Raw genomic sequence first — 24,241 nt, 5'->3', positions numbered from 1 at the left:
TTAGTTTAACATGTGAAATGTCCGTAAAGTATCATCACATGATTGGTTTTAGGGCACATTTCCAACAGGCATTGATCATGTACTTGAAGAAACAATCACGTAGGCCTGCAATGAAGGCCTTAAGGGCGGTCTTGTCATCTGCCTCAGCGCAGCAAGAATACTCATGGCTGAAGCGACCGGCATACTCTCGTAGTGACTCATCCGGCTTCTGGCGAACAGTGTACAAGTCATCTGTAGAATGCAAGCAATCGGTCTGGAAAATGTGTTGAGAAACAAACAGTTTCCTCAATTCCTCAAATGAGTATACCGTCTCAGGTGGTAGATGGCAATACCAGTTTAGAGCTTCACCAAAGAGGGTGGAGGGGAAGAGAAGACATCGCTATTCGTCAGTAGGCATCCGGTATGCCATGGTGGACTCAAAGAGGTTAAGGTGTTCAATCGGATCCTCCTTTCCAGTATAGAGTTGCAAGCCAAGCTTCTGCTTTGTCTTTGCTTTGAGGGGGTGTCGAGGAACCTCCTTGTAAGAGGGCCAGGCCTAGGTTGGTTCCAATCAGGTATCTTAGCTTATCATTCGGCCTTCAACTTGTTTACTTCCTTAAGAAGCTGTAGGACAAGAGGGTCCTAAGTGGAATCATGTACCACTAGAGCTTTCTTTCGTAAATCTCCATCTCCTCTTGGAAGTAGGAAGGTTTGATCAAGAGCATGTGATTTTTCCCTAGACTCGCTGTACTGACTTTCAAGGTATGTCTGTCGAAACATCTCTGAGTCCCCTATACCTTCGTGTTTCTCTAGGACTTGTTGCCTCTTCCCCAAATTGGTAGTCGGCCTGGGACGTGGGAGGGGACCTGAGTCTTTCAGAAACCCTTGGGTCATTGATCTTCGAGCTTATATGGAGGGGATTCTCTCGACGTTGCTTTAGGAAGTCTCGGCAGTCACGATAAACGGCTTTCGATCCTTCCAACCTTTCTGCAAGGTGTCTTCCTCCACTTCTCCTGCTTCGGGTCGAAGAAGCTGGGTTGAGAGAAGTCTCATGTTGATCAATGTTTTGATGATTAGCTCGCTCCTCATCAGGAATACCCATGTCAAAGGAAGGCGACCCTCCTTGTTGGGAGGCATCCAGATGATGGTTGATGTCCACAGGGGTAACGAGTTCACGTGTTTGAGTATGCCCAGTTTCATGGAGCATCTCAAAGAGCTTCTCATACTGCTCCTGGAGGACCTCATTCTTCATTGTTATCTTGTTGTTTTGAGATTCTAGCTCATCGACTTTAGCTTGAAGAGCAACCCTCTTTCCTTCCTTCTTTCGTTGCTTCGCACTTGGCGCAAGAGGGGTGTCATTCTGTGTGATGTGGCTTCCTTCGCTCCCCATGTTGGAGAGGGATGTCTGGTCAAAAGAGAGTGTACGAATGGTGGAAACCAACTTAACAAAGCTGAAGAGAGTGAGAATAAGTGTCGTTCCCACAGACAGCACCAAATGTTGATGCACAAAATCAGGGAGGACTTTGGTACAACATAAAGTGTTAAGTTTGTGACCTTCACTAAATTGCTTTGGTCACTATTGTGGATAAGTAAGTAAATGGATAGGGACAGGGAAGCAAACACAAGATGTACGTGGATCACCAAGATTGGCTACGTCTACGGAGTAGAGGAGTTCTCATTAATTGTGAAGGGTTTACACAAATACATAGGCTCAAGCTCTCCTTTAGTGAGTACTAGTGAATGATTTAGTACAAATGACATTAGGAAATATTGTGAGAGAATGATCTCTGTTTATAGAAGAGAGTTTCTAGTTTCATTCTAACATTGACACGTGTTGTGTTGTGATTAGCTTCTGATGTTGACACGTGTCGCGCTATGATTGGCTTCTGATGTCGACACATGTCGCGCTGTGATTGGCCTCCTGGTTGGAGGGAAACTCTTCTGAGTCCTTGAAGGTATAACGTTGACCGATGCTCAGTAGTTTCGGGATTGGTCAAGTATGGTACAAACATACTTTAAATACCTGCACTTGTACTTATATACTTACCTAGTGTAAAGTAGCTAGTTTGTTTTTTTTTATTTACCCACATTTTCATGTCGCTATCACTTCTGCACTGCACACATGGCTACGCCATCCTCACATGACAACCAACATGCCTCGATTTAAGTCGGGGTGTGTCATCCTGCCTCAAGCCACGTCAGCATTTAACGAAGGAATTGACAGACAAACTGACGGATGGTATGAAATTGTAACAAATTCGTAGATGAGGTATGACATTGAAATTTTTTAAAGATGGGGTATGAAACTGTGACTGACCCAATAGTTGAGGTAGTTTTATATAATGTAACCACAAAATTATGATGAGGATTGTAACGTCCTGGCCCCGAAATATTTATTTTCGGAAAATAATTCCAATGATAGGCCCAATTTAAATTCTTGTTTAATTTACTACCATTAAACACTATTCTTTAATTAAAATTCCTTAATTACTCACAAAATCTACAACCAAAATTTTCTTATCAAATTATATGTTTATACTTTTAATTTATCACCAATTTCTTCTCTTCCCCCAAATTCCCAACAAGAGGTCCAAAACTCGATTATTTAATTATGAGTTACTCATAAAATCTATAACCCAATTCATTTATCAAAACATATGGTAAAATCTATCACCCAATTCCTTTTCTTAGACAAAATCTCAACGAAAGATTAATCACGGTTATTTTAAGGTTGCATCTAACTCCCATTAGACTGCCTATGTACCCTTGAACGGGATCAAACCTTTCGTAGTTCACCATTTCTTTTAAATTCATTTCCGAAAATATTCTATTAACCAAAATATCCAACATTCATGTCAATAATTGAAACACATCAAATGGATACCAAATACTTAATTGGAATATCAAAATTTTCATAAAAAGGTAGCGTCGGTCCACTGGCTACCCGCCGCCGCGGGTGACGGTCGGCCGCCTTGCCTCATCGGAAAACTCAACTATTTCAAAAAATTACCAAATTTTACAGGGTTGTAAATCTCAATGAGTGGAGAAAGTTTCATACTTGCAGACAAGTCCAATTTGGCTGGTAAACACCTCAAATTGGCCACAAACCGCCATAAACCCTTGTTTTTTGGTGGTCTTGATTCGTATCCAACACAACTCAGATGCCCCAACCAATGCATGGGCTTTGTTCCTAAGGTTGAGGGGAGTCTACTGGTGGTGGTGATTGAAGGAAATTATTTCAGGTTTTGGTGATTTGAAGCTAAACCCGTTGCACCCTCCGGTGTGGGTTTTGTAAAATCAAAGTCAAATTCTCCAATGTTTGGGGTGGAATTGGTAGACAGGAGGCGATTCGCCATGAAACGCCGTGTATGGCGTCGGAAAACCACACTGCCGCAGGTCGAGTAGCAAGGGGTGCGGGTCGAGGATTCCCCGCTTCCCCTTTCTCTCCTTTCCCCTCCTTTCTTTCTTTTCTGATTTGGGCCTCCCTCCCATCCTTTCCTTCCTTTCTCTCCTTTCTCTTCTTTCCTTTTCATCTCAACCATCCATCTCTCTCCTTTCTCTTCTTTTCCCTTCATCCCAACCACACACATGGCACATTTCATTGCTCCAGAAATCTAGAGCCTTCTAAATGAGGCCAAAATTACAAACATTTCCTAACTTTAAATGTGAATAACTCTTTCGTTCTCCGTTTCACAAACGGTTTGCGCCTACACCCTCGTGAAATCATCCTCTATCCAAGTATGCCAAGAAAAATGATAAAACACATCCTCATGCATTTCAATTTAGCTAACTAGGGCCATTTTTCGTCATTTCACTTATCCATAAATTTTTCGATGTAAATTATAAAAATTTCAGGAAATAAAACTTTAAAAGTTCTAAATTAAATTTTTCCACAACCATAAATCGATTTATTTTCGATTTTCTCCACGTATTCATAATTATGAATATCTAATTCATATATTTAAATTTTCAGGGTATTACAAGGATGCCAAATAATAGAAACATCTCTAGTTGGAGAAATTTGAGTATAAAAGTACTAGCTAGACTTGAAATATATTTTTGTAGTGAAAGAACCTACTAACTTACATGTAAAAAATACGAGTTTTTTTTGTACGCATAGTATATAAAAGAAACCCAATAAAATCATTACATTTGAAATAAAAATAATTACGTATACACACACACATATATATTCTCAATTTTTTTTTTCAAATACGGGGTATTACACTAAAGGCTTTCGTCAACACACACACACACACACACACACACATATGTATTCTCAATTTTTTTTTAAATACGGGGTATTACACTAAAGGCTTTCATCAGCACTATGAATTTGATTATGATGAGACATTTAGTCTAGCTGTTAAGCTTGCCACTATCAGTCTTGTTCTCAATTTAGTAGTTACTCATGGATGGTCCATTCGTCAACCAGATGTCAAAAATGCTTTTCTCCTTAGTTACCTATAGGTGGATGTCTTTATGTCCAACCACTGGGTTTGTTAATCCTCAGCAACCTCATCATGTTTGTAAATTGCACAACGCTCTTTATAGTCTCAAACAGGCACCTCGAGCTTGGTTTCAGTGTTCAATACCTTTATCATTCATCAGGGCTTTGTTCAGAGTCATGCCCATCCATTTCTCTTCACCTTTCATTGTTGTAGGACTCATCTCATCCTATTACTTTATGTTGATAGTATTGTGTTAACTGGTAATGATTCGACTGCTCTTCGACGCTTTTATGGATCTTTTGGAACTTGAATTTGAAAGTCAGGATCTTGGTCCATTTCATTATTTTCTGGGTGTCGAGGTTCGCCCTACTTCAGTTGGTCTCCATTTATCACAAAGAAAATATGCTCTAGATTTACTCAAGCGCACTAATATGACTGATTGTAAGCCATGCAGTACTCTGATTGGCTCCCATACTCAATTATCTAATCAGGATGGCATGGCTCTTTTGGATCCTACATAATTCCGACATCTCTTGGTATCTCTTCAGTATCTTACTTTAACACGCTCGGATATTGCTTATACAGTTAATCATATTTCTGAATTCATGTCTTGTCCTACTCAGACTCATTGCTGCTAAACGTATTCTTATATATGTTAAGGGTTCCCTGGACCATGGGATCTCATTTCGTCGTTCCACCAGTCCTGCTCTTCTTCATGGGTATTTTGATGCTGATTAGGCTGGATGTCCTAACACACATCGTTCTACTTCGAGATTTCTTATTTTCCATGGTCCGAATCTAATTTCTTGGAGCTCCACCATACAACAGACGGTCTTTCCATCTAGTGCGGAATCAGAATACCGTTCTTTGGCTCATGCTTATGCTGAATCTATTTGGCTCTCCTATGTTCTCCTTGAACTTCGTTTTCCTTGCACCCACATTTTTGTATTGTGATAATCTTAGTACTACTTATATGGCTGCCAATTCTGTTTTTCATGCTCGGACGAAGCATATTGAACTGGACTATCACTTTGTTCGTGAAAGGGTGAAACTCGATACTCACAAAGTTCAATTTATTCCTTCTATTGATCAACCAGCGGATGTTCTCACCAAAGGCCTCTCCAAACCTCGCTTCACTATTATTATCCAAACTTGTTGCTCTAAGACCACCAAGTTTGAGGGGGGCTGTTAGTGTAGGAGAATCCACATAGGATTCTAATAGGCTAGGTTTTGTATATCCCTGTGGACCTAGGAATACTCGTACTCTAAGTCACTTAAATTGTATATATATATGTATCTTTGTGAGATCAATGAAATGAATGTAGTTATAATTCTATACTATGCCTCTCTTTCCCCCACGAATACAACCCTCAGCCTCCCTTTCTCTCTGACAAAAACACACCTAGTGAACCAAAAAATAGTAAAGGCACAGGATTACTGGGTCACAATTGAAACAGAGCTTCAATCCACCTAAAATTGACTCCTCACACCAGTAGCTTTCTATGTGCCTCTCTTTCCCTCTTGGACATGTGAATAAACCCTCAGCTCCCCTCCTCTCTCTCTGACAAAAACATAGCCGGTGAACAAAAAAAGCTCCCTATGTGCCTCTCTTTCCCTCTTGGACATGTGAATAAACCCTCAGCTCCCCTCCTCTCTGTGTGACAAAAACATACCCGGTGAACAAGAAAAAAGGTACGAATTACACCGGATCTCAACAACCCGGTTCTACATGTGAGCTTGTGAGCTCACAATTGTTGGATTCCTGCCCTCAAGCAAGGTGCACACATTATAAACGCCCTATAACGTTTGACTTTTGGACTGAGTAATCATTTTTCCTAAAACTTTTTACTGGCAGTGAGAAGGAAGAAACTCAAGACGGAGTTCTTCCTCTTTAGCAACCCAAACTGCTAATGCAAATTATGCACGGTCGACTTGCGCTAAAACATGAACTTTAGGATTTTCCCAAAAAAAAAAAAAAAAAAAAAAAAACATGAACTTTTAGGACTTCAGATTTACTCCAAAAACGCGCAAAACCATTTATGCCTTCACTGGCAATGGAAAGCAACGCATGTAAAAGTAAATTAAGCACAAGTTTTTGTCAAATAAATTCCCAAAGGAAGGCAAGTTTTACTACATGAGCATTTCCGAATTGTCTGTTAATACCAAAAGAAAGCTATTTCGAAAGAAAAAAATAAAAGAAAAGGCAAATACAAAGCAGATTGAATTCATCAAACTCAGAGCTCAATCATACATTCACATATGAAAGGTTTTGTTGTCAATACAAATAATGGTATATGTATATATATATTCAACAGAATGTGCTATATCACAAACAAATACAAAAAAAATAAGGGCAAAATCTGCCCCCACCCACCTAAAATATCAAGTGAACCACTGAATAAAGATTGAGTGCAATACCACAATATGGTATTGTACATCACCCAGCCTTTCGCATTTTTCAGAAACCATTCTTTCGAAAACCCTATAACCCCTCAATGCCCTAGACAAACAATTACAAGAGAAGAAGGGGAATAAAGAAAACGGAAATATAAGAGAATTCTGACCAGGCATCTTGGCGGCCAACAGAAGCCTCTCGCTAAAATTCAATCAAAATTCCACCATCACCGATGCATAGTCTTTCTTCTAGAAAAGAAGCTGATATCCTTCTTCCGATGTGACAAATGATTTGGTTGCCAAATGACGTAACTCGAAGCAGAAGAGTCACTTAAGGGTTTCAAAAAAGCTCCTCCGAATTGAACTTGTTCCAAGCTTCCTACATTGTGCCATAATTCAAGGAATGCAATTTCAGAAGCTTGTACAATAATACTAGTGCCACAGCAAAATGGGCTTGTATAATAATATACATGATCAAATAATCTAATTGGACATCAAACCAACAGTAATGGGAGAGCGACGATCAGTTTTTCTACAAACAATTTCTTCTATAAAAGTGGTCCTTTATGTTTTGGAAACCCATTAGTTTGATCCTTCGCCTATAGCTTTGGTAATTGTCCTTGCAGTCTACTTCCGTTAAAAACTCATTAGTGTGCTGATGTGCCATTTGTGTGGGACCCACGAAACAAATCATGTGATGCCATATGGATTAAATACAAAAAAAAAAAAAAAAAAAAAATCAAATTTTAAAAATAGGATAAAATTTTAGAAAATACCTTAAAATTTTGAAAACCGAAAAAGATTTAAATGAAGGGGTCGGTTGGGGAACGGGGAAATCTGGGTGGGTAGGGGAGGGGGCGACGGCAGGAGAACTGGAGAGGGAGGGAAAGTGAGAAAGAGGGCTGGGTCAGTCTGACCGATTCTAATGCCTTCTAAATTAGAAGTTCTAATAGCGAAGCCTTTCTCAATACATGGGGTATATTGCTTGCGGAAGGGGGTGGAGCGAAATCTGGGCCAGGAATAGTGTGATTGGTGGTTTGAAGAGAGGGAGAATGGTGGGTTCCTTTTTTAACTTTTCTAAAAATAAAAATAAATAAAAAAAACTAAACAAACCTTAAAGATTTTTGTGTATACATACATATACATAAGAGAAGTGTTTCTCAAGCAAAAGCAAAATCATGGACACCAAACTAATTAGCAGAAAACTATAGATGGTCTCTTTCTCGCATGCTAGATTGCTAGGATGCCCCGGTGTTAATTTACAAAAGATTCAAAATATGCGCAGTCTTTTAGTTTTATCAACAGAAGAACGAATCAACAGACCATGGAACTGTGATGAATGAGGGACAGATGTCTCCATCAAGTTCTTCGCCGCAGAAGCACAACGTTTTAATTTCTTTCTAAATTTTTACCATACTTTTTTTTTAAATTATTATTTTGGTTTAATCTGTCTTAATTTGTTTTGTGGGCCCAACACAAATGTACATCAGTACTCTGACAGACGTTTTAACTGAAGTAGAAGGCATGTACAATTTTTATGACCAGAGCAATAGATGGACCAAACTGATGAGTTTGAAGCATAAAGGACCAAACTGATGATTTGCCAAAACATAAAGGACCATTTGTGATCAGACCAAAACAAAAAAACAAAAAAAAGGACCATGATAAAAACCCGAACATTATACCTTAAGGAGGTCGAACACCTTCTCAGCTATATACTTCTGTTGAAGATTAGCACCCTTCTGTTGTACCTTATCGGGATGAATGCACAAAGTTGCCTTCCTATATACTTTCTTAACTGAAGCAGCTGTAATCATATCCGTTAAAGAAACTGGCTGCCAACCACACTCAGGCCACAGCACCTGACGATCAGTCAACAATTCGGGTCAGTGCAAGCAGCACAAGTTTTACAAACTGTGGAACCATTCAATATTCAAAGTATATCCAACACTATCAAGTACTTTTAGAACAATTAATAAAAAAACAGGTATATCCAACACTATCAAGTACTTTTGGAACAATTAATAAAAAACAGGTTTTATATTTGCTCATCAATATGGGACTAAAATTGACTATTAAACAAAAGAAACAACTTGAACTGATTTGGCATTCCATCAAACATCCCTTCCCAACTGCCAGAAGAAAATCTGCAGTCTGACCACTGCCATATGCAGACAAGAACACCACCCAACAGAAAAACATCTAACGAGCTTTCCCAGAAATCTCCATCCAGTTTACTTTGGAAATAAGGCTGTCCAAACAAAGAAAACAGCCTTAAAAGGGGATCTAGCATGCTACTAAATGTTTTCCAATGCAAGCATGTGCCAAGGACCCTTTTCAACACTCTCTAGTAGAAATTCACCAATAATTTTGGCCATCGATTAACCTACAACCCTCCTCATGAGTCATAACCAACCACAGAAACCAGTGGTCCGTAAAGAAAGACTCCACAACTCCAAACCCCCATCCATGCACTCTAAACCTCAATACATTTAAAAGAAAAAAGAATATCATAATGTGGAGCATAATATTTCAACATACATATTGCATGGTCGAAAGTAGAGCACGCAAGTTCCCCTCTTTCCCTACAGCCCAACGCTTGATCTCAACATCTAGTGTTTCAGCAATCCTCTGAAGACATGTACAAGGATAAACAATCAGCGACAACTCCATAAACGTCATGTGAGTTTCAGTACAGCTCAGACGCTAAGGCATGAAGAGAAATAAACAACATGCAAATAAAAGTAAACATATTCATATATACAAAAATTGATGACAAACCAAAATACTATGCCAACTCACGAATTATAAAATCACACTTACAAGTGATATCACTAGCATCCTAGGCAATATTAATCACAGATGTAACTTTGTGGCACACAAAATTCATGGGCAAGAAATTGAGTTCTATATTTAAAAATGAAAACAAGTAACTTTACATTCACGCTTATGAATCAATGCCAACATATTTACATCTTTGGTTGATAAACTTACACACACATATAAACATATGTACACAAATCGCATGTGAATATTGTTCTTTATATAAGACACTAATAGTCCGTGCGCATGTGCATGTAGGAGGAGTGAGTTGGCTTTACTGCAAATATAGTTAAGAATGTGGTCGAACTTCTATGCCAGAGAAATATGAATTTCATACCAGAACAGAATTTTTATGTTATATTCTTTTTAGTCATTGTTTTTGGGTCATTCAACTCGGTATCAGTAACTAGAAGACAGGACAGAGCCTAGCACAACCTTAGATTGGATCAACTCTAGGTCAATGACAACATGCCTTAAACCCATATTGCACGTACACCTTAATCTATACATCCAATTAGACAAAAAGATGCAACACATAGAACACATTGGAAGAATGGAAGTTAGATTTACATGTCTCTCGGCTTGTTCTCTTTGGGCTTGAAGGTCCCTCTCATTCTTTTCAGCAAGTGCTTTCAACTGAAAATCAAAGACAACAATCAGAGCTTCTCAGAAATGATAATAAAGTTAAACATAGCACTAACAAGTGTGTGCATTATATACATTCGTTCAAATCTGGGGAACATACAGTGAGATTTACATTGTATTTCACAATCCAAACCATCAAGCTATTAGGTCTTCCCTCAAAGATCATTCCATTCAAAATATCACTCAATATCCAAAATGGTTGATATTTTTGTGTTTTCTTGAAAATACTGTGTTCATCTGTTTTCTTCACTACAATTGGGGTCTCAATTATTTCCATTGTCTTAAGTTTTTTGTAGGGATGATCTTTGAATATTGGCTTAAGAAAATAGATGTTTGAATCATTGAAATAAAATTTGGACCGGGTTCCACAAGGTGTCCTTCAAATAGGGTTATTTGGGAAATCCCTCAATTAAGGGGACTGGAGGAACATGTATCTTTACCAACTTTATTCATGGGAACAAAATATAAATATATAAATATATATATATGTAAATCTAACGAAGAAACCACATACCGTACGCTCCTGGGTCCTTTGGTGTCGTTCCAACCTGGCTCGTCGCCTTTCTTCAGTCTCTCCTTCAACATCCTGGAACTCTCCTCCAGAAGATGGAGCAGCTTTTCACCAAAATTAGTAAAGTTCAGCAGAAGCAAGATTTTACAATGAAACACAACAGTATTTACAATCAATTAACTGAACTGAACTACGAGTTCCAAACTACCTCCAAAAATCGCTGAAAGATCATCAACAATATTTGTACTTGAATTTGCTTTCCTTATGTTCGAGGATGCAGTGCTCGATGCCTTTGGCACTTCAGGCTCTTGCCTATACTGAAATGGATCCTGAAAATATACAACCACCTAGTCAAAACATGATTTTCAAATGCTAATGAAAAAGAATTTTAACAATATTGTCCTTACCGATGAGTTAGCCCTAGGTCGTGGTGCACTGCTAGCTCGCCCCATGTTGAAAAAGTGCTCAAGATCATTGTCACTCCTTTGCTGGTTCGCCCTTGCTGCAGCAGCAGCTCTTTCTCGAGCCTCCGCAGCAGCCCTTTCTCGAGCCTCCGCAGCAGCCCTTTCTACCGCAGCACGTTCAGCTCTCGTTCGTGCTTCAGCTCCAGCCCTAGCTGCAGCAGCTCTCTCTCTTGCTTCCCTCTCCTTTGCTTCTGCATTTGCTCTTTCTCTGGCTTCTGCAGCAGCCTTTTCTGCTCTTTCCTTTGCCTCTGCTGCAGCTCTTTCTCGAGCTTCACTTTGAGCTCTCTGAACAGCAGCCCTTTCAGCACGTTCTCTAGCTTCAGCAGTTGCCTTGTCTACAGCTGCTCTCTCTGCTTTAGCCCTTTCAGCTTTCATGCGAGCTTCAGTAGCTGCTCTCTCTCGTGCTTCCCTAGTAGCCCTTTCCACAGCTTGTCTGGCCTTATCCCTTTCCAACTCCATTTCCCTGGTTCTCTCCCTTTCCTTTTCAAGTCTCCTTTGTTCTCTCTCTTTCTCTTCCCACACCCTCTCAATTTCCTTCTCTTTCTCCACTCTACTTTGTTCCATATTTTCCTCTTCACCTTCCCTCTGCAGCCGTTCACTGTCAAACCTCTCCAGTTTTTCTTGCATAGCTTTTTCATCCTTTTCCAGCTGTGCTTCTTTACTTCTAGCAGCCTTTGTACTTCCTCTCTCTCTCACTTCCTTCGCATGTCTAAATTTAGCCTCAGCTTTATCCATAGCCTCTTTCATGGCAGCAGCAACTGAATTCATCTCCAATTCTTCACCAGCAAGACCATTTGCATGTTCAGAAAAGTTATTCTGGTTCTTACCCCTGGCAAAATCTTCAAGTTCATCAATTGTAGAGGCACTCGAGCCTCTCGCTGCAGCAGGAGCTGACTTCAGAGCTTGAAAGAATTGTGTAGAAGAATCACTAGCATTCCTTCTCGCATTTATGGAAGCAGGGGAACCCATTCTTGCCTTTGAAACCTGCACTGGTCTTGGAGGAGGAGGTCTTGACGGTGGTGGAGCACTAGTGGGCTGAGTCATTAGAGGGATCTCTGATACGGTAAGCCATACATGATCAGATGAATCCATGTTTTCTTCAGATCTTGGAGACCTATCCACTTGTAGATTTACTTCCTTAGGACTAGGATTTACGTAGGAAGGTGGAGACATCATTTGACCAGATGATTTGTGAGAATCACTTGAGACTGTAGGCATGTCAAACAGGGTCTGATGAGAATCCCAATGGTCTTCAATAGGAACCTTCTTCTGAGACAGGTTATCTGGACTTCTCACAGAAGGCTTTTCAGTTGATTCTTTACTAGTTGAAGCTCTGCTGTTATTTACGCTTGTATCTGCCCTTAAATTGCCACTATCATTTCCCCTGTTATTTCTCCCTGAAGAAAATGCTGGGACTGACTTTCCAAGGCCATCAAAGGGATCAATATCATCAAATGCTCGCCCATTATTAACAGATGGACTATCAACCTTTGAGCTTCCTGATTTGGAACGTCTACTTATTTCTTTCAAGGGATCACTATACTGCCCTAATACTACAAAAGGATCTTCCATCACCTTGGAGTTTGTTTTAGACACATTATTGGCAGTTGTTTCAGGGGGCCAATTGGCCTCTGAGGTTGACCTGATACATGAAAAGACAGTACAGATGCATAAATGGAACAAGATTCTGACTTGAAATGAACATGAACTTATCGTCGCATTTACACAGGAAGCAATGCAACTTAAAGATGTTGATCAGTGCTTATCACTGTGAAATAATATATGCATAAGCTCAATACTATATGAATCAATTCACATATATACGGAAATCTTGTCTTTCCAGATTAATTGATGAGGCTGATTATTGTTTGAAGAAATGAAAGAAAAAAGTATAAACAGTCAAATTCACAATCAACTAAGGCTTCTCCTTATCTCTCGTTTGAAATAACTATACCTACTTTTTTAGTGAAGCAAAGGGGTTATGCATCATTACCCTTCATAGTACAATATGACAATGAATTTAAAGAAATAGGATCTATATAGTTTCTTTTCCTCCTTATACCTCTGAGTTTAGTGCCTTGTTTTTCACTCCACGCAGTTCAGGGTAGTCACAACAGAACATTGCAGAATCAAAATCTGAAATCTCAGCTTATGTCAAACATTGTTGGAGGGTAAGAAACCTGACTAGGAAATACCCAGTGAATTACACAATTTTCCATTTGAAAGTACAAAATTAGCATCAGACCATACATGATCTTTCAATGTCCATGTCTACATTTCAACCAATCCAATGTCAACCATCAAAAGTGAAGCATCACTTGGTGCATCACTATCATTCCTCAGGACTTGGGAATAAATGCCAATTCAAGACAAAATACAGAGAAAGCCATATTAGTATAAACTTTCAAACTCAACGTGCAAGTTGACCCTAATGTGGGTAATGCAAATCGATCCAAATTGTTCATCATACAATTTTCTGTGCTTAACCAGTTTTCGGCTACATATCCAATAGAAGATTTACCATAATTTTCGGCAATGCATAATTTGTTTCACACAATTGATCTAATTTGAGCTACTTATGCTTGATCAAACAAGAAAATAACATGTTCTCTAAACACAAAAGCAGAACCCATGAATATGCATTAATGATGGCAAATACCAATACCTTTCACTCGGGGAAATACCACCTCCAAACCCAGGTAGCAAATCATCCAAACCGGGCACGCCCTTCTCCGTTTTAACCGATCCTCTGGACCCTGAGCTTTTCGATTGGGGCTCAGCCTTCCCAAACCCACCAAGAAGATCATCAAACCCACTAGTTCTACTACTCCCTTTGGACGGCAGGGACGTCACCGACGAGAAAACGTCCTCGTACTTAACTTTCGCAGCCGTGCTCTTCAGCCCCGGAACGCCGTCGAAAATGTCGTCATCGTAAACAGGTTTATCAAAAACGGGCCCCGGATTCGACGACTTTGGAACCGAATCAGCAGGCCCGCCAAACATTGAATCGAAGTTGAAAGCCGCATCCTCGCCGCGGCTCTCCAATTTGCCGGGATACCGCGCCGACCCGCCAAAGTCTTGACCTTTCGAGGGTCCGAAGATCGAATCGCGATCGTTGACGACTGACCCACTAAAGGAATTGGTGGCACGAGCTGATCGGGAGGTCCCAGTAGATCCAAGATCAAAATTTGAGGACTTTGAAGAAGAATTAGCAGAAGAAGCAGACATTGGGGCCGACTTGCCAGAGGGCTTGAAGCCGTAATCGGAAGCCAAGAGACCCTCGAAGTCGTTCATGGCGATTGGGCTTTCTGGGTAAACCTCTCTCTCCTTCCTCCTCCTTGTGTTATTGGTTTTTGGCTGTACAAAACCGAATGGAAGGATCTCTGAATTCTCTCAAAGGGTAGATGTGGAATTATGTGAAAAGTTAAAGGAGGATCATGTTGCAGAAGAGGAAGGGGGGTGTTGGGAGATCTTGAGGGAGAAAAACTTTGAGAGAGAGATCAGGTGAGGGAGCAGGGTAGAACAGAAATCTGACCAGCCTTTTTTTAGCTCTCTTTCCTTTTTTTTTCTTTTTTTTTCTTTTTTTTTTCTTTTGTTTTTTTTTAAGTTTTGAATCCTTTTTCGTTGTTTATTCGAATTTTTCTTTGTTTTCTTAGTTTCTTCCTTTCCTTCTTCCATCGCCTTGATGATAAAAATGATATAAAGTCATTTCCAACCGTATAGCTCTATTCATAATTATAGTACTGCAAAAAAATATTTTCTAATGAACAAAATCAGACCATATTTGTAACATCTCACATCATCCAGGGAAGTTGATCCTGTAAGCCTTAGAGCAACTCCACCGTGGGAGTTTGCTCAGGGGACAGTGGACCAAACAGGGCCCGAGAGCCCGAGTGACACACTCCAGCGTTGGGAGCCCGAGGGATAGGGGAGGCCCGAGCACCAGGCCCGTGGGGAATTGCCAGCCTGTGAGCCCGAGGTGGATCTGACGCAGGGTTGACGTCAGGGCGACGTCAGCCATAATATAAAATTAATAAAAATATTAAATATTAATAAAAAAGTAAAATTAAAAAAAATTAAAAAAAAAACTAAAACCCAGGCTTCGAACTCAACGGCTCTCGTCGGAGTTCATCGCCGAGGTGATGAACACCCACAGACAAATGGCAGAGATGGGTGGCTGAGGTGTGGGAGCTGCTGAGCTTGAAAAATGGCACAGAAAAATGGCAGAGATGGGTCGCCGGAGATCGGGACCGTTGATGGAGGCTGAGGTGGGTGGGATGGTGAAGATGGAGGAAGAGAGGCGGCGGTGGGGTGGTGAAGATGGAGGAAGAGAGGCGAGGAGGGATTGGTGCGTTGGGGGCGGGGGGGTGATGGGTTGAAAACTGGGTGTGGCTGAGCTTGAGAAAAAGAAAGAAAAAATGGTGCGTTGGCACCATGTGAAAAGAAGAAGAAAAATAATAAAACAAAAAAAGGTTTTGGAATGGTGTGCTGCACCATGTGAAAAGAAATAATAAAAATAATTTTTTAATAGAAAATGGTACAACGAGACCGATTAAAAATCCTATTCGAAATTACAAATAAAATTATTTTGTATTATTTAGAAAAAAAAAACTAATATTTTATTGCCTATTGTCATGGCTATTTAAGTGCAACGGTGGAGATGCAAAAGGCGGTTATTGTTCATTTATGGCAGTTACTGTTCACTGGGTGGATAACATAGTGTATTGCCTGGGGGGAGGGTTCCCACGGTGGAGTTGCTATTATATGTATATTCTCATCTCTACCTAGCACGAGGCATTTTGAAAGCTCACTGGCTTCGGGTTCCAACAGAACTCCGAAGTTAAGCGAGTTTGCGCGAGAGCAATCCCATGATGGGTGACCCACTGGGATTCTCATGAGAGTTCCCAGAAACAAAACCGTGAGGGTGTGGTCAGGGCCCAACTCGTGCTATGGCGGAGTCGAGCACGGGATGTGGTGAGGGCCCGGGCTGGGATGTGACAATTTGGCATTAGAGCTAATCCCGAGCCGGGAGTGTGCTGACGACGACTTCGGGCCCTTAAGCGGGGTGGATTGTAACATCCCACATTGCCTAGGGGAATGGATCTTGTAAGCCTTACATGGTATCAAAGCCAATCCTAGGCCAGGAGTGTGCCGACAAAGACGTCGGGCCCCCAGGGAGGGTGGATTGTAAAATCCCACATCGCCCAGTGGAATGGGTCCTGTAAGCCTTTTATGTATATTTTCATCTCTACCTAGCATGAGGCCTTTTGGGAACTCCCTTGCTTCGAATTCCATCGGAACTTCGAAGTTAAGCGTGTTCGCACGAGAACAATACAATGATGGGTGACCTATTGGGAAGTTCTCATGTGAGTTCCTAGAAACAACATCGTGAGGGCATGGTCGAGGCCAACTCTTGATATGGCGGAGTCGAGCCCGGGATTTGATGGGGCCCGGGCTGGGATATTACAATTTGGTATCATAGCCAATCCCTGGCCGGGAGTGTGCAGACGAGGACATCAGGCCTTTAAGGAGGGTGGATTGTAACATCCTACATCGCCCAGAGGAGTGGATCATGTAAGCCTTATATGTATATTCTCATCTCTACCTATCACGAGGTCTTTTGGAAGCTCACTGGCTTCGGGTTCCATTGGAACTCCGAAGTTAAGCGAGTTTGCGCGAAAGCAATCCCATGATGGATGACCCACAAGGAAGTTCTCGTGTGAGTTCCCATAAACAAAATCGTGAGGGCGTGGTTGAAGGGAAAACTATGAGATTCTAGCATGGGATTTCATAATGACTATCATGCATATGCAAATCAAATTTAATATACGAAAGCAGCGGAAGCATTTATAAAATATTATCAAAGCTATAGTCATGCAAATCCCCTTCAAGGTTCATAGGTTTATATATAATGCATCAAAACAATTTATAGAATCAAGAACAAAGTGAAGGTTAGTCTTATACCTCTTGATCTAGACTTGAGACCAAGGATGGACCACCTCCAAGCCCTTTGCTCCTTGAAATCCTTGAGCCTAGCTTCCCTCCTTGCCTCCTCCACTTTGAAAGAATGAGTGCTCCTAGGTTCTCTTCAAGTTTCCAAAGTAGGAAACCTCTAAAGATCCTCACCCACTAGTGTAGTGAGAAGGATGAAGGAATAACCAAAAGGGTGAAAGATTGTTAGCTAAAACACCCCAATGGTGGCCGGCCCTTTGATGTGTTAGAGAGCTTTTTCTTTTGCCTCTTTGTTGTTTAAACACTTCAAAAAACCCCTAATGAACTTTATCACTATAAAGTTCCTTATATAGACAAAAGAAAACCTAGTCAACACATGACCAAATATCTCTCCTTCCCCACATAATATGGCCGGCCCTATTTGTGTTGTTTGGGCTTTGGGCTTTCATTTATTTCAAGTCATCCAATGCTTGAATAAAAGCCCAATGGGTTTAGGCCCAATGGGCCCAATTAAACCCGAAAGTTTCTTTAAGCCCAAAACGATCTTTATCGCTTTTATGATTTCTTTAGACTTTTCTAAATTAATCACAACACATAATTAATCCAATTAATTGTTTCCATCATCCATTAGTTACTCACCACAATAGTGTTTTGGCGAACAACCTTTTAGGTTCTAATTAGCAAGGCAGTGAGGTGATTGGCATCTATCCAATTGCTTATATTTAATTCAATCACTTAGTGAATTAAAACTTCATTTTAATTCACCTTTCTTCTTTGACGACTACATTTAATCATCTAGAAGAACTCACAAGCTATGAGTGACATCTAACCATATGTCATAGCTACCCAAGCTAATGTAGAAGTTTATTCGAAGAACCTAGTCAGTTGGAATTACAATGTAATTCAATCCTTCTCTAATACAATACTCTCAATCACATCATTAGGGTATGGATATATCGTGTCAAACCCCTAATGTGATTATTCCTTCATATATGATTCATTTGAGTCGTATAGGAACGCTTTCCAATCAATACGCTCGATACTTCGGCCTAAGATTCTCGAATCATATCTTAGAGTATTCTTCCTCTCTTACCGAGGATTAGAGATTCCTTGTTGCGCATACACTTGCCTTCATGACTAAGTGGCTTAACCCCAATTATGCCGTGGACACCCTCGAATGGGGAGACTTTGACATAATCAAAGATTAAGTACTTAACCACAAGACAACGACGATGCCTCAAGTCTAAGGATTACTTACATCTTTCCAACCATTAGAGTTACTTGCTTGACATGTGAGTAGACCTCCATGCAAGTACTCTCGTTCGATTGTGTTCAGTGAACTCATTCCCCTAATGAGCACCTACATACTTGTCTTAGTGTCACAACACGAATGGGATAAGACTTTCCATCCTTCCAATTGAAGCAGACATAGTATGTACCGGTCTACGCATTGTCAGTATCCCTCCGACAATCCAACGACCAGGAACCTTTTGGACATAATGGTTATGTGAAGAAGGTCTCTGTAGTCTAACATCATTAGATTACTTCTTCAATCGATCCATTGTCCATGGATACACTATTTAGGACATATTTCGTTGATTGAGATAGTCCTAATTCGTGTCTTTGCCATTTGATGTATAAGATTCATCCATACATCGATTCATTTGTCCTGAAAGATTTCTTCCAAAGATTGACTTTCAGGGCATATTTCCAACAATCTCCCACTTGCACTAAAGTCAATCACTAGTGTATCTTATACATGTTGTCGAGAGAGTTTATGCTCGTAGGTTAACTTGGTTATGTATTAATCTCTTTTATATTTAAAAGGGATTTACTTATCAAATGTTTCCAAGACATTTGATGATGTCTCTTTAATGTGTTCGAATACTTTGATGAGACCTTGATTCCATGGCTTGAGCTATCGCCCCATTACGTCGTAGTACTCTACTAACGACCTTATGGTTTGGATTCAATCATGGGTTCTAAAAGAACCCCTTTCATTCAAAACACCTTTTGAAGCAGTTTCTAAAACTATATATCTACATATATTTCGTTTGTATACTTTATACAAACTTTGCTCCAAGCTTGAGACCATTGTAGTACAATAGTTACAATTCATTCATATGATTAGTACTTCATCCATTATGAAGTTCCATTTGTTAAAATGGCTTATTTTCACTTTGGTTAACAACCTAAGTGAATGCACGCTTCCAGAGTCCCACTCTGATGTTTCTTTCTCAAAGGCAATAATACTCTATCAGTTGCTTTGGTTCTGATCCTGGGATATAGTAATATCTTAAAGTGATAAACTCAGTGGTTTCTTCACCTTTGGATATCTACTTCACAAGTCAATACATGTGTCCCTTTTGTGATTTTATGACACATTCATTATAAGGGTTTTGAAAGTGATTTCCTATCACAAAGGAAAATGCTTTCTTAAATCTTCAACATTTGAGATTTAATTCCCATATAACATTATTGAGATAGCCTTGCTATATCAGTAAGTCCAATTTCAAGTCTATACTTCAAAATTGACCGTGTCATGTTTTGTCATTTTCGAGTAACATCTATGTTTCATCAAGTCTATCAAATAGACTTTATTCACATCTTGTTGCTCAAATTATGACATCACTCCCACTGGCCTTGTTGTAACTTAGCATTCATTCAAAAATTAACAATTATATTTTCTTGATTTGAATGCATATTGCTCCCACTTAATTTAAATGAATCATACATAAAAGAATTCCTTCTCAAGCAATTCCATGAAATGTGTGACTTGCTTTATCAAATCTATTCATTTAAATTATATGGTGTCATACACCATATTTCAAGTTTTAGTCATACTAAGACCTCTAATGTAGTCATATAAGAATTATCTAAGTCTTTAGTGGAAGCATGGCTCCTACTAAGGATATAGAAACTCAACCATTCCTTCTAGGTGGTTGATATAATTCTTTATCAAAATTACATAGAGCAATATAGTTACATGAGATGTTGAATTTGGATTGTCTTGTTGTTAAATCATATATTGTGACTCATTTTGAAACTTATTCCCTTTTGTTTCATCAACTTGTCCATATGCTTTGTTATTAGCATGTTCTCATAAAAGAGAATGATGGACAACTCCCAACATATAACCATTTTATGCTAGGTTGACGAAACCAACATTCAAAGACTATTCTTTAAATGTTACACAACATAGAATTTTAACGTTTAAAGAGCTTGAGTCCTTTTAACAATTAAAATTACAAACTCTTAATAATAGTCAAGTACTATTATTCTTTAGACAACTGTAAACCAATCACATTTAAGTTTATATCCATTTTCACACCTCCCACTATTTCTCATGACTTTAATGAGAAATTATTTCATACATTCAAAATGTATAAAAGTGGATTATATTGGTAGAAGACATTGTGTAGTAGCTTTAAAAACCTTTCAAGCTCACTTGTTTCATTCTTCACTAAGTTAATGTCTTGTTATTAAGCGACTAAAGTCTTTAAACCTTTTATAGATTTAGACACTTCTTTCTTGGTTTAATCACTAACACATTTGACATTTTTAAAACAATTTTAAGAATGCCCAATTAATTGTTCAAAACTACTAATTGAATCAAGAGTGATCTTGATCATTGTGTTTCAAGTGATAACCATATAAGAAACGTTTTCTTATTACTTATATCATTATAATGTGATCTTCCTTTTCTTCAAGAAAGGATTCTCTAGACTTTTGTCAATTCATATAGAACTCATAAGTAGACAAATGGAACCAAATCTAAAGATTCATTGTATCCTTTTATGTCCTACATGTGAGATCTATCCATGATTGATAAATCTAAAGTTTGGTTTATCACATTATAATTAAGTGATATAACTCTTGTATCTCATCTAGGATACAACAAGACAATTTTCAATTCATAACACTACTTTAAGGAAATAGTATATTAAAAAGGCATACTTCACATTACATTAATATGATAGTTCAAACATTCATAATGTTTAATACAAAAAGTATTAGCTCTATACATTTAGAGACTAATATAAATACCTTTATACATTTAGGCACTATATAGTGGTCTTTCATCACATGAAGCCACATAATAAGTTCTTATCAAAATAAGAAAGTTTAAAGACAATCTTTAATGCCTAACAAACTTCCTAAGTAGTGAGCAAAAAATATAGTGGCCAAACCCTTCACCACGTTTTCCTTGCTTGTTCATCTTCTACTTGGCTTCTCCACCTATATACAATTATACAAGTGATTAGCTCTTTATATCAAATATAAATATTTAGAAGATCTAACATTTAGAATTGAAGATAAGAACATAAACCATACCTTGTGGCTTGTCCTTAAGACTTTCAAGGTATAACCTGCAATTCCTCCTCCAATGCCCCTCATTTCCACAGTGGTGGCAAGTCCCTTTGGGCTCCTTTGCCTTCTTTTTCCTCACTCCTCCTTTCGGCTTAGGAGTGGGGGACTTCTTCTCCTTCCCTTTGCCTTTGCCTTGCAGCACGGCCTTGGAAGAGGATGGCTTATTGTAGGCTACTGCAGCAGTCCCTACAACGTTCTCTTTCTTCATAGTCTTCTCGGCAGTTACTAACATATTTAGTAACTCAGAGAGAGAACTATCCATCTTATTCATATTGTAGTTCATTACGAACTGCGCAAATGAATCAGAAAGAGAAGCCAATACGAAGTCCTGGGCCAATTCCCCGTCAAGTGGAGTACCAAGGTTCTCCAATTGTTCAATGAATCATATCATCTTCAGTACATGTTGGTGTACTGGAGCCCCCTTGACCATCTTGGTCTTTACAAGCTCACAGACAGTGCTAAAGCGACGGTTGCGCGTCCCTTCGCCATATAACTCCGTAAGATGGAGTATTATGGAAAATGCACTGTCCATGCCCTCGTGCTGTCTCTGTAGCTCCTCATTCATGGAAGCCAACAAATAGCACTTGGCTTGTATATCATCCTCAACGTGCTTGTCATACTTAGCACGTTCATCCTCAGTAGCCTCAGGGTTAAGAGGTATGTGAGGTGGAGCCTTGTCTAGTACGTAAACAATCTTCTCCAATGTTAGGAGAATCTTGACATTACGATACCACGATGGGAAATTGTGCCCCTCAAGGCAATGTTTGTCGAGTATTTTCGCGAGTGTGCTTCCAACCATATCTATATACATAAACAAATAAAATAATTAGATTGATTGTTGATTAAGTCAAACGATTCGGGTCTTTAAACCGAATGACACCACCCACCATTTTTGGCAAATTCCATATCCCCCATAATGGAATCCGGGAGATTTCAAAGAAAGCTCCTAGCGGGTTATGGGAGGCTCACTATTACCAAGCCCACCTCACGATTATACGATGTTGGCTAGCAAAAATAATAATGAGAGGGTACGCTTACCCATTCACAACAACCTCTTGTGATTACCCATCCTTTTGGCCTCTAGAGAACAATGCCTCACGATTATACGATGTTGGCACCATTTCTCTTAGTTAAGTTCTTTCCCACCATGCCGGTTTAGATAGGGGTTCAAGCATGACCTTACGATTATACGATGTTGGCCACACTCGTTGCCTACCTTCACCTCATCAAATGTTTTAAATAAACTCCTCCTGAATATAAGCATGCACTTTGTCACTTCCCCATTATAGGGTGAAGGCGGTGTACAAGTCACAAACGCTTGGAGCCTACCACGGTGGAAGGCCACGAAAAAGTGTTCTAAGCACTCTTACGTTTACAACTTAATATGATTGTTGTTTGAGGGATTTTAAGGTCTCATCATATTATTTATTTAATCACAATCAAATAAATTGTCCTATTATAACTACTAGTCCAAAGTTAATGAAATTAGTAGCATATGATATCCCCACTATTCGTTTTCATTAAACAAATCAATATGAAAACATTTTTCAAAATATTGGAGATATATATAACTACTAATTATATTCATTATTATTTAGTAGCGTATGATACTCCCACTATTTGTTTTGAGAAAAACAAATCAATATCAAAAACGAATTTTTCAAATATTGGAAGTAACTACTACTACTAAGGTTTTTGCATTCCTTTGAAATTGGACTTTATAGTTATCTTAGGCTCTTGGATGACCATGGACTTATTAGGTTATTGCAACAACGAGCCATCATTGTTGAATATAAACTCGGGGAGGTTGTGTCGTTTTAATTACGTGCTTATCAATCCAATTAAAACCATTTTCATTGAGCCATTAGAAATGAAAGACAATCATTCATTGCTAATTTGGGCATTGGACCCTTTTAATCTTTAATCTCATGTCAAAACCCTCTTTTAGTTATGTCTCCTTTACCAATAGTTAAAGAAACTCTAGTCTAGCACTAGAGGGAATCCACTAACGAATAGAGATTAAGAAGTAATAAGAATTACAAACCGATTTGTACAAATTCCTATAAATTACATATACTAAAAGGGGAGAGAAAGATTAACGTCAAACGTGACAAGGTCCAATTAAACAGTAATTAAAACACATTCCCAAGGTTCAAACAATTTGATTTTAGCGCCTTATCATATAGCTCAATTATCGTTTAAGGCATAAGTCCAAAGTCATCCATTTCATAACTACTTAAACACATTTAAATAATCATAATGGAATGCAACATAAACATTTAGATTTAGTGCATATGGGCATAATATAATTATGAGTTTAAACAACTAACAAAATTAAAATCAAATATTTTAACTTTCTAGTTAGTAGGGGCCTAAATGTAAATAAGAAAAGTTAGGGGTAAAAACGTAAATACTCAAAAGTATAAAATATCAACTTTTCAAAGATTACAAAAGACTCCCCAAGTGGATAAATCCACTAGGGTGGCCGGCCACATTAAGGGGGATGGGAAGTCTCACCCATCAAGTTTTAATTCAATGCAAAGTAGAAAAATCAAAATTTTGCTTGTCACTTGGTTTTGGCATTTAAAACTTAGGTGAAAAGGTTTGATGGAAATCTCCTAGTCAAGTCTAGGGTTTTATAAGTATATGAT

At 39.0% G+C, this 24,241-nt stretch overlaps 1 protein-coding gene across 1 annotated transcript; it reads right to left on the bottom strand.

Annotated features, from left to right (window-relative positions):
* Positions 1-6,654: 6,654 nt before the first annotated feature.
* LOC103429473 (auxilin-related protein 2-like) lies at positions 6,655-14,939 on the bottom strand. The gene is made up of 8 exons (XM_008367624.4): positions 13,933-14,939; positions 11,211-12,909; positions 11,012-11,132; positions 10,807-10,907; positions 10,218-10,283; positions 9,366-9,455; positions 8,510-8,686; positions 6,655-7,203 (listed from the first exon to the last, which is right to left on the bottom strand). Exons 1-8 carry the CDS (start codon positions 14,559-14,561, stop codon positions 7,165-7,167), a joined length of 2,922 nt encoding a protein of 973 aa, XP_008365846.2. The 5' UTR covers positions 14,562-14,939; the 3' UTR covers positions 6,655-7,164.
* Positions 14,940-24,241: the final 9,302 nt, after the last annotated feature.

The sequence above is a fragment of the Malus domestica genome, chromosome 01 (assembly GCF_042453785.1).
Source record: "Malus domestica chromosome 01, GDT2T_hap1".
Lineage (NCBI taxonomy): Eukaryota > Viridiplantae > Streptophyta > Magnoliopsida > Rosales > Rosaceae > Malus > Malus domestica.
The sequence above is the reverse complement of the archived record's forward strand: the minus strand, read 5'-3'. Positions and strand labels throughout refer to the sequence as shown.